General features: G+C 38.0%; 1 protein-coding gene across 2 annotated transcripts in view; it reads left to right on the forward strand.

Moving 5' to 3' along the window:
• The window catches only part of DPP4 (dipeptidyl peptidase 4), an 82,292-nt gene extending 74,927 nt beyond the window's left edge, over positions 1 to 7,365 (forward strand). For both annotated transcript variants that reach the window (XM_012440524.2, XM_012440525.3), the window contains exons 24-26: positions 4,272 to 4,344; positions 4,606 to 4,679; positions 6,240 to 7,365. In XM_012440524.2, the coding sequence (XP_012295947.1) occupies positions 4,272 to 4,344; positions 4,606 to 4,679; positions 6,240 to 6,341 (249 nt within the window). In that variant the 3' untranslated portion in view covers positions 6,342 to 7,365. The remainder of the gene's footprint in view (positions 1 to 4,271; positions 4,345 to 4,605; positions 4,680 to 6,239) is intronic.
• Positions 7,366 to 9,917: the final 2,552 nt, after the last annotated feature.

Genomic DNA, 9,917 nt, shown 5'->3' on the forward strand with positions numbered 1-9,917 from the left:
CAGATGGTTCTTCTTGGGGACTGAAGGAAAAGCTCCTCAGAGATGCTGTGGAGTCGGCACTGCCACTGGACCAATCCTTCCCACTTCTTCTTGCCAGGCTGTTGCTGGCAGCGGGGCTCTCCGGAAGTTTCTAGCCTCAGGAGAGTGCCAACTGCACCACCATTGCATCCTTGCCCATTTATCACTCTGAGTTTCCTTTTTAGTAGTTGGTGATAGACTATTCAGCTTCTAACTTAGTCATCCATTTCCTTTTTTATTTCTGTTTCCATGGATAGGCAAAGAGGGATTATCCTATTTTGGTAGGTTAAAATAGCACAATTAATTTTTTTCTAATCACTAATCATACCTTAAATTTATTCCCGTATTTCTTTTTCCGGCTTTGTGTGCTACCTTTACAGTTTAAAGTGTGCCATACAGTGGACTGTAAAGGGTGTTAGTTGAGAAGCCAGTATGCACAGCTGAGTAGGGAATGATCAATGGTTCCAGAGGCAAGGTGACACAGCTGCCTTTTTGGGTGGGGGGGGAAATGTTCTGTGTAACCTGAGAGGCTTAAAGTGGGTGTGTGTCTCTCGCTGCCTCTCTCCCTCTCACAGAGAGGTCCCTCTGGAGGCTTCTCCCAGAGAGCAGGGGAAGTGTGTGTTTGAAATGGCACACTTATCTTGCAGTTGCAGGGGAAGCTTTTGTTTTATTTTTCTCTTGCTGCATTAAAGTATTTGTCTTTCTTTCTTTGTAGTGTAATATTGTTAATGTAAAACAATTTGCATCATGACACTTTTATCACAGTTTTCGTCTTTTTCTCAGTATGTTGCATTTCTCACCATGTCTAGTTCATCACAGCTACAGTGTGTACATCACAACATTTATCTTAGGCTCAGGGTTTTACTTGTTTATAAAAATTGTCTTCTTTCAGCCTGTATTCACTCCATTTAAGAAAAAAAAAGGCAGCCAGAAACTGTTTTGGTCCAAACTCCAGTAGTTATCACATTCCTTGCTAACTGTCCTGCGTATTTATATGTCTCCTAACTATTACTCTATGTTTCAATGACATTTCTCAGTTTTATGGCTCGGGGAGGTTGTAGGAGCAGCTTTTGCTATTCAAGCTGCCAAGCAAGGCAGGCCCATGAGGCTTTTGGAGGTGAGCTGAGGTGGCACAGTTGTATATTTGGGTCAGGTCTGAGTGTTAAAGTTGACTGCCTTCCGCAAGCAAAGAGCTAAATTTAATTTGGAGAGAAACGAAGAGGGAGGAAGTCAGTGCATGCTGAGAACATGGCTAGTGGAAAGGATCACCAAAGAGGACTCACATGGGGGCACCTGGGCCTGCAATTCAGGCGATTAATGTTCACGGTCAGTTCTCAAGATTCAGCTTTTCTTGTCTCCAGCCTCGAATGCTGCACAAAACTGTCTTTTAGGGATATTTATTTTGCCCCTTTCCTCCCTGAAGGCCAGAAAATTGCTCAGAGTTCTATTGTCCCATTAGGCTATATGTCACTTGCACGGTCACAAAATGTGCCTCTCAAATCGCCCAGGGCTGTGCAGGGCAATCTCTCTTCTGATTAGTGCAGTCTGAGAATGCATGGGGTCTTAGGAGGATGCCAAAGGATACCCACTATTATTGTGCACTTCAAATTCCAGGACAGTTCATTAGCATTTTATTTCACACTGTTTCTTTGCCAGAAGATCACATCATAAGCAGCTTGGAATTTCAGTAAAGATGCAGTGTAATGTAGGAAGTAAAAAGGGATTTGCTGTCAGACTTTGTCCATCTCTGACACTTACTGTGGTTGTAACCCGGTGCAGGCTACTCACCTTCTGAGTCTTAATGCCTCCATCTAGAAAGCAGGATTGGTCTAGACCTATTTTACGTGAATATTGCAAGGATTCGATATAGCAGTGCTTTTAAAAACGCTTATTTATATGTAATGCTTAACACAGCGACAGGCAAGGAGTAACTGCTCAATTGAACGTTAACTATTATCATTAATGGCATGGTGTATGGATTGAAAGTGGGCAAAACATATCTCAATACATTTCAGAATGAGCACATTTTGTTCTGCCTACCCCCAGCTGATAACATTTGATTCTGCAAAACTAGGATCAAATATAGTGGACACTGAAAGAGGTTGATAATTTATTTTATTTACTTATTTAATTGATAAATATTTAGCATTCTATTAGATGTTAAGAGTAATGCACAATATAGACAAATCTGTTTTCTTATGGATCTTATCATTTAGTAGAGTATATAATAAGTAAATATTGATTGACTAGATAAAAAAATGAATGAATGATGAGTGGTGATGTTGGGATGGATGGATAGATGGATTCATATTTGGATGTATTTATCTGAGACGTCATATCAGACAAAAAGTTTCTCCAAAATAAAGTAAGATAAAAGCATAACTTTTAAGGAGTCTCACTCAGGTTTTTATTCTGAGAGTTCATGAGTAAAATTCTCAATTTGAGTGAGAAATGGAATATGGTCAGGACAAGTGGAAACTAGCCTCCACAGGAGAGGAAGGGGGTTTTAAGCCTACTAGGTCAGGATGACCTTGCGACATTCAGTTGACTGAAACATTTTGGGTGGCTGTGTCCTGAAAGTTGTAGATAAAATGTCTTTTTTCCAGAAACACTGTTAAAGAATTCTCACATCAGCATCAGAAATTTAATCCCCCCAAAATGCTTTTGCCATGTCTCTTGGTTCCTATTATTGTGATGGAGTAAGAGGAATTACAGTAGCCCACCCTTATTTAAGGCAAATACATTCCAAGACCCCCAGTGGATGCCTGAAACTATGGATAGTCCTGAGTCCTCTATACATTATGGTTTTTCCCCCTACAGATATACATACCTATAATAAAGTTTATAAATTGGGCATCATAAGAGATTAACAATAGCCAATAATGAAACAGAACAATTATAATGATATACTACAATAGAAGTTAATTGAGTGTAGTGTCTTTCTGTTTCTCAAAATATCTTATTGTATTATACTGCAGGTAACTGAAACCATAGAAAACAAAACTGCCAATAAGGGGGGACTACTCTATTACAATTTTACAGAAATCAAGGCTCAGAGAGTACCATGTCTCCAGTTGTGTAGCTCACTGATATTGAAACTGGAACTTGAAACAAACACTGTTACTTTAGCCCCATCCCCTTCCTGCCAGGCCACCAAGGTTCCCATCAAAAATATAAGCTGGTATGAGCTACAGAGATATCTGTGAAATATAAACCTTGGTTTTCATAAAGTTGAATTTGATTCACCGAGGTGCTGCAGGACCAGCTGGCTGCTTTAAAACCCATGGAGATGCTGCTGCCCCTTCCCTGCCCAACCTATAACAGGATCATCATAGTGGACTCTAGCTCACCCTCTCCCCAAAACACTACAGTGTTTTGCAGCATTTTTACCTTCATACCAACTTTGGTAAATATCCTCAAATTAAAATCAGACAACCAGCTCTAGATGCTTTCAATGACTTTTTCGTCCAAGACCGCTGACCCTCATTCTAGGATCCCTGGCTCAGGCCACATAGCAGTCCCAAAACGCTGACCTCCCAATTTTTTTATCCGACTCCCTTGGCTAATTTGGGTATGACTTGATCTAATAGCATCACTTCCAGTATACGGAATGAGACAGACAGCAACAACTCACTGATTTTCTAAGGCCATTTTTGATCTTTTTTACCCCTTCCCCTCCCATATGTTACATTTGCCTAGGTTTTTAACATCTGTTCCCAAAGAGGTAATATTTGCTTTTCATTCAGAGCTTAGCAATGTGGACCAAAGTTCACATGACATATTGCAGAGTATGTTTAGTTGCAAATGCTATGTACAGGCTCTTTGAAATGTAGCATGTATGGCACCATGTGACACATGGTTGCCATGGCAATACACTTTTTGGCTGAACTACAGCAGAAGCCCATGGAACATACATTGCTAATATGAGACTCTGCCCTGTGCTAATGCATAGGACACAGCCAATCTGGGATCTGGGACTCAAGGGGTTTTGCATGCAGGCTGGGTGGCAGGTGCCCTCTGCCTGAATGTGCAGGGAAGATGTGGCATCCTCCCTTTCCAGTCCTGTCTCCCAGGCACAGGGCATGCTGTGCATTCTGCCATGCATGGAGACAGCATTTGCTTGAATATCGGTTTGCTATATTTTGTATCAAAGGGGGCCCCAGCTGAAAACATTTTATTTTGTAAACTGAAGTGAAAAATCAGTTTATGGCAGATCCTTTTTTGAATAATGACATTCTTTTTCCCAATTCCAGAATTCAACAGTCATGAGCAGAGCTGAAAATTTTAAACAAGTTGAGTACCTCCTTATTCATGGAACAGCAGATGGTGAGTTTCAGTTAATTAGACTTTTTAGTATCACAGACAGGTTTGCAATTTCACTACTGACAAAACAAAAGCATGAGGGGCAAGACTGTTACATTTACTTCAATAAAACAGTGTTGCTTTCCACAAGTCACTTGTCTTGGGCTAAATGGGATGCTGAGTCCTAGAACTTCAAACAGTCCCTTTCTTCTTGTGCCTTTCCCACCCCTTGGTACCAGAAAATGTGCGGCTATTAGCTACTTTGTTTCCTTTCTCTCCCTGCAGATAACGTTCACTTTCAGCAGTCAGCTCAGATCTCCAAAGCCCTGGTGGATGCTGGAGTGGATTTCCAGGCAATGGTATAGAAAAACTTTGTACAAGAGGAGGGAAGTAGCTGGTGGGGTCTATTTTCCTCTTTCTGGGCTAATTCTCTTAGCAGTGCTAGAGACAGAACAGAATAAAAACATTAATTTTTTTTTTTCAAAGTGAAGTCAGAGGAGTGATATCCTTGAGCCATACACATGAGTAATGTTCAATAACATTAGCGAGTTTGCGATTAAGAAGCACAATATTGCTTATCCTCGGAGTATCAAGACACTGCTTGATGTGATCAGTCTCTCCCTATTTTGATTCAAAAGTAATCACTTATTCAGTAAATGTGTGGCAGAGTAATTCTAAAGTGAAACCAGCATGATAATAGCTCAGCTCAAATATGAAAATCCATTTCTGTCTGGTAAGTATTACTAGCCATTCTAACAACAGTAGGATCTTAATAATCAGCATGCTTCAGTTTTTGCAATTGCAAGGTGATCTTTTGTTGAACAACCACCGGCGATAAACAATTGTTTTATAAAGTCAGAAATGGCTAAAGCTGTTTTTGTCTATGCAGAGGATATTTCTGGGTATTATGTCAAATTCATTTTCTGCATTAGAGATTTTCAGATTAAGGAAAAAATACATATTCTTATGTATGTACTTATATATATTTATGTGTCCTCTAATACACATGATTTGCTCTGTGCTCAGTTCAAATAGTGCCCAATGCATAGGGGTGGGACAGTTATTTGATACTGAGAAAAACTCGTATATGTTTTGGGTCAGTGTTTTATAAGAGGTTGAAGTTTATTTTTCTACTATTCAAAGGAAAGACATATACTACTTTAATTAAGCTTTTTTAAAAATTAACTTATGTCTCCATAATTTATGTTTGCCCAGCAATGACTTCCCCATTATTTAATAAGGTATGAATTGATAAAATTTTGCCCCAGATCATAAATACCTTTTACATAAATGTCAGATATACAGATTTTTTTAAATACCAGTTTAAAATCTAAATGTTTGCAAATAATACATCTGACTTTTGAATTCACTTCTATTAAACATATATATGTAATATTGAAATAGATTTTTTTCTGGTTTCTTAGTGATATATATTAGGCAACATTGCTTTTAAAAAATCATTTATTTTAATACAGTTTATCTTACTAGAGTATAGAGAAATTTAACACTTGATAACACTTTAATTAAAACAAGTGGGTTTAATGGGATAAGCATTCCTTTCTATGCATGGTGTGTTTCTAAGTGCCCTTTGAGTCAAATTTGGAAATAGATTGGGTGTTTTAATTAAAATTGTCATATCTTTAAAGCAGTATGCAATAAAGCCAAATTCACAGTGAGTTCTCTCAGCACCTGCAAAAGAGGATCAGAGACTTCTGCAGGACAGGACAACATGCCCTGGAAAAGCTCTGGGAGAAAATTAGACACCCTCTTTGATCCCGTTTCAGTTGATAAACTGCTTCAGGAGTCAGAACACTCTGTTTTATACAATGTATGCTCCTGAGAGCACATTTGAATTTATTTATTATTGTTTTTTAAAGACAATGGACTTGCAATTCTAACTTTTTTCTTTCTCTCTTTAGTGGTATACTGATGAAGACCATGGAATCGCAAGCAGCACAGCACACCAGCATATATATACTCACATGAGCCACTTTATCAAACAGTGTTTCTCTTTACCTTAGCACCTCAAAACACCATGCCATTTAAAGCTTATTAAAGTCATTTTTTTCATTATCTCAAAACTGTACTGTCAAGATGATGATCTTAAAAATATACACTCAAATCAAGAAACTCAAGATTACCTTTGTTCCCAAATTTCATACCTATAATCTTAAGTAGGGACTTCTGTCTTCACAACAGATTATTTCCTTACAGAAGTTTGAATTATCCAGTCGGGTTTTATTGTTTAAAATCATTTCCACATCAGCTGCTGAAACAACAAATATGAATTGTTTTTATGGAAGCTTTGCCTAGGTTGCCTGAGCAGGATTTTCATCTTTTTCTAACGGGACTAGTTCAAATGTTCTCTTCTTTAAAGGGATGGTAAGATGTGGGCAGTGATGTCACTAGGGCAGAACAGGATAAGAGGGATTAGGGAGAGAAGATAGCAGGGCATGGCTGGGAACCCAAGTCCAAGCATACCAACACGAGCAGGCTACTGTCAGCTCCCCTCGGAGAAGAGCTGTTCACAGCCAGACTGGCACAGTTTTCTGAGAAAGACTATTCAGTCTCAGGAAATCAAATATGCAAAGCACTGACTTCTAAGTAAAACCACAGCAGTTGAAAAGACTCCAAAGAAATGTAAGGGAAACTGCCAGCAATGCAGGCCCCCAGGTGCCAGTTATGGCTATAGGTGCTACAAAAACACAGCAAGGGTGATGGGAAAGCATTGTAAATGTGCTCTTTAAAAAAAATACTGATGTTCCTAGTGAAAGAGGCAGCTTGAAACTGAGATGTGAACACATCAGCTTGCCCTGTTAAAAGATGAAAATATTTGTATTGCAAATCTTAACTTGAAGGGAGTCCTTGCATCAATTTTTCTTATCTCATTTCTTTGAGTGTCTTAATTAAAAGAATATTTTAACTTCCTTGGACTCATTTTTAAAAATGGAACGTAAAATAGAATGTTATGTATTATTATTCCCATTCTACCTACTATGGAATCTCTCCTGGTGACTTAATAAATGGGCCTTCATTTTTTCAGAAGTAATGAGTTGTGTCTTGAATCAATACAGTGAAACCACACTGGCATATGGACACATTTATCTCGAAAGACTCTTGTTTATTTTGTTAGTAATCCCAGACTACCTTGTAAACATGGAAAGAGTTCAGCTTTGGTAAAAAATTAGATATATAAAAATGTGTTAAGCTAAACAGTTCATAGGTTTTTGTCTAAAATGCAATTTCTCTTATCATAAATACATAGAGCTTTTGAGAAATCAACTGAAAATAATTTTAGTTATTTATATCATATACAATTTATAATTTTATTCCAGGGAACTATGATGAGGCTTATATAAGAACAAATAAGATCAGAAATATCATTCTGGCAGTTCTGATGGCTCAGTAGAAGTAGTCAAGTCAATCACTTCAGTGTTTGACTAATTATTTGTGGTTGACATTACTATAAAAATGAAAGCATAATTTTTTTTTTTTTTTTTTTTTTTTTTTGAGACAGAGTCTTGCTCTGTCACCAGGCTGGAGTGCAGTGGCATATTCATGACTCGTTGCAACCTCCACCTCCTGGGTTCAAGTGATTCTCCTGTCTCAGCCTCCTGAGTAGCTGGGACTACAGGTGCCTGCCACCATGCCCGGCTAATTTTTGTAGTTTTAGTAGAGATGGGGTTTCACCATGTTGGCTGGGCTGGTCTTGAACTCCTGACCTTAGGTGATCTGCCCGCCTTGGCCTCCCCAAGTGCTGGGATTACAGGGGTGAGCCACTGCACCCAGCCAAAAGCATACATTTTAAATGCTGGATTTGACCTAGCAAAGCAATGTCTAGATAACAGAAATCATCATTATTCTTCAATTATTTGCAAAACAGACTCATTTTTAAAAATTTGACTTTATGAGTTTAAACTTAGCTTCAGACCATTTGCTAGACAAAGTTTTTCCCAGACAGGGTGAGCTATAGCACCAAAACCTAAAAATGGAAGAAATGGAAAAAAGTATATCAATTCAACATCAGACTGGTGAGTCATGCATAGGCATGGACAGAGGATTGTGAAATTCATCTTCAACTATAATTTCAAAGCATGCCATTGAGTAGCTTCACCTTAATTAAATCTCAACTCCCACTCTTCCATTGGAACCCCAAACTGACCTTCCAATCTGTAGGGCTCTTGTCAAAATTCTGTTTCTTAGTATAGTTCAGTCATTGTGAGTAGATGGACCAACCTTTGCAGAATTATATTTCAAGAAGCAATAGTAATATAAGTTCACATCCTGGACAGCATTAATAGTCATAAAAGCAAATGAAATAGAAATTCTCCTTTTATCTTAATTGAAACCAGACATTGTACAATGTCAGATATTGTACAACATTGGATATTATACAAGTCAGATATTATAGTAACATCTAAGTCAGATACTATTTAATATTTGTACAATATCAAAATTATATGGATTAATATTTCTTTAGTTTCTAAGCATATGCAGTATTTTCTCTGGAGCCACAGGTAATCCCAGCACATATTTTTCAGGCATTGAAGGCTGCAAAAGGTAATGATGTAAGTCAAGTTAAAGTAGTTTTCATTTGACCCTCACAGGACAAATTTTACTTTCCAATGAGAGTTTTAAATTAGCTTATGGAAAAAGAAAAAAAATGTACAAATAAATTAGAGATAAACTTAATCTGAGAATAAGTTTAAAACATACGGGAACCAGTCATACCACTAAGATGTGCAGAGTTGTCTTGTCAGTCATAGCTGCAGCCTCTGCAGACACAGGAATGGCTAAGACTCCTTTCACAAACAGCCTGTTAGAGTACACCAGTGCCCAGAGGCCCATACACGAAAAGAAAGGAGAAATGGCTTATATCTCTTCCACGGATACAGGGTTTGCTTTTTAAGTTTCTATCAAGATTTTTAGAAAATCACCATTAAAAAATAATGATTTTTTAACATGCTTTGTTGGAAATTTTGCTAAATATGATTACACACCTTCATACTTTCTTAAATATCAGACCCAGAATGTTATTCAATGCATCCTTGATAACTCAGAGCCACTACCATAAAAGTTAATGAACTCATCGAGCTTCATGTCATTCTGGGTATTTTCTGTTTCTTTTCTTATTCACAGGTAGTCACTGAGACTACTAGTTCCACTTCTTGGCATTTACTACTTTTGCTTGATGTGAGAATACTGACGTATAAGACTACTAGATTTGTGCAATATTTATGATTCAATAAACTCTAAATAGAAAACATACCATAACACAAACATGGATTTTTTCCATAAAGTAAGAGGATTTTGTTGGCCAACTCTATGGCAGTTATTTCAGCAGTGTCAAAGAACCCTTTTGTGTACATCCTGAGTGACCTAGAATGTGTATTCAGGATGTCTGAGGGATACAGATGGTTGAGAATGATAGACAAGTGGGGGTTATAAAGTATAACATCACGGCCAGGCACAATGGCTCAAGCCTGTAATCTTAGCACTCTGGGAGGCCAAGGTGGGTGGATCACCTGAAGTCAGGAGTTGGAGACCAGCCTGGGCAATACAATGAAACCCTGTTTTTACTAAAATACAAAAAAGTA

The sequence above is a fragment of the Aotus nancymaae genome, unplaced genomic scaffold (genome assembly GCF_030222135.1).
Source record: "Aotus nancymaae isolate 86718 unplaced genomic scaffold, 86718_ANA_hifiasm-v0.15.2.pri h1tg000029l, whole genome shotgun sequence".
Lineage (NCBI taxonomy): Eukaryota > Metazoa > Chordata > Mammalia > Primates > Aotidae > Aotus > Aotus nancymaae.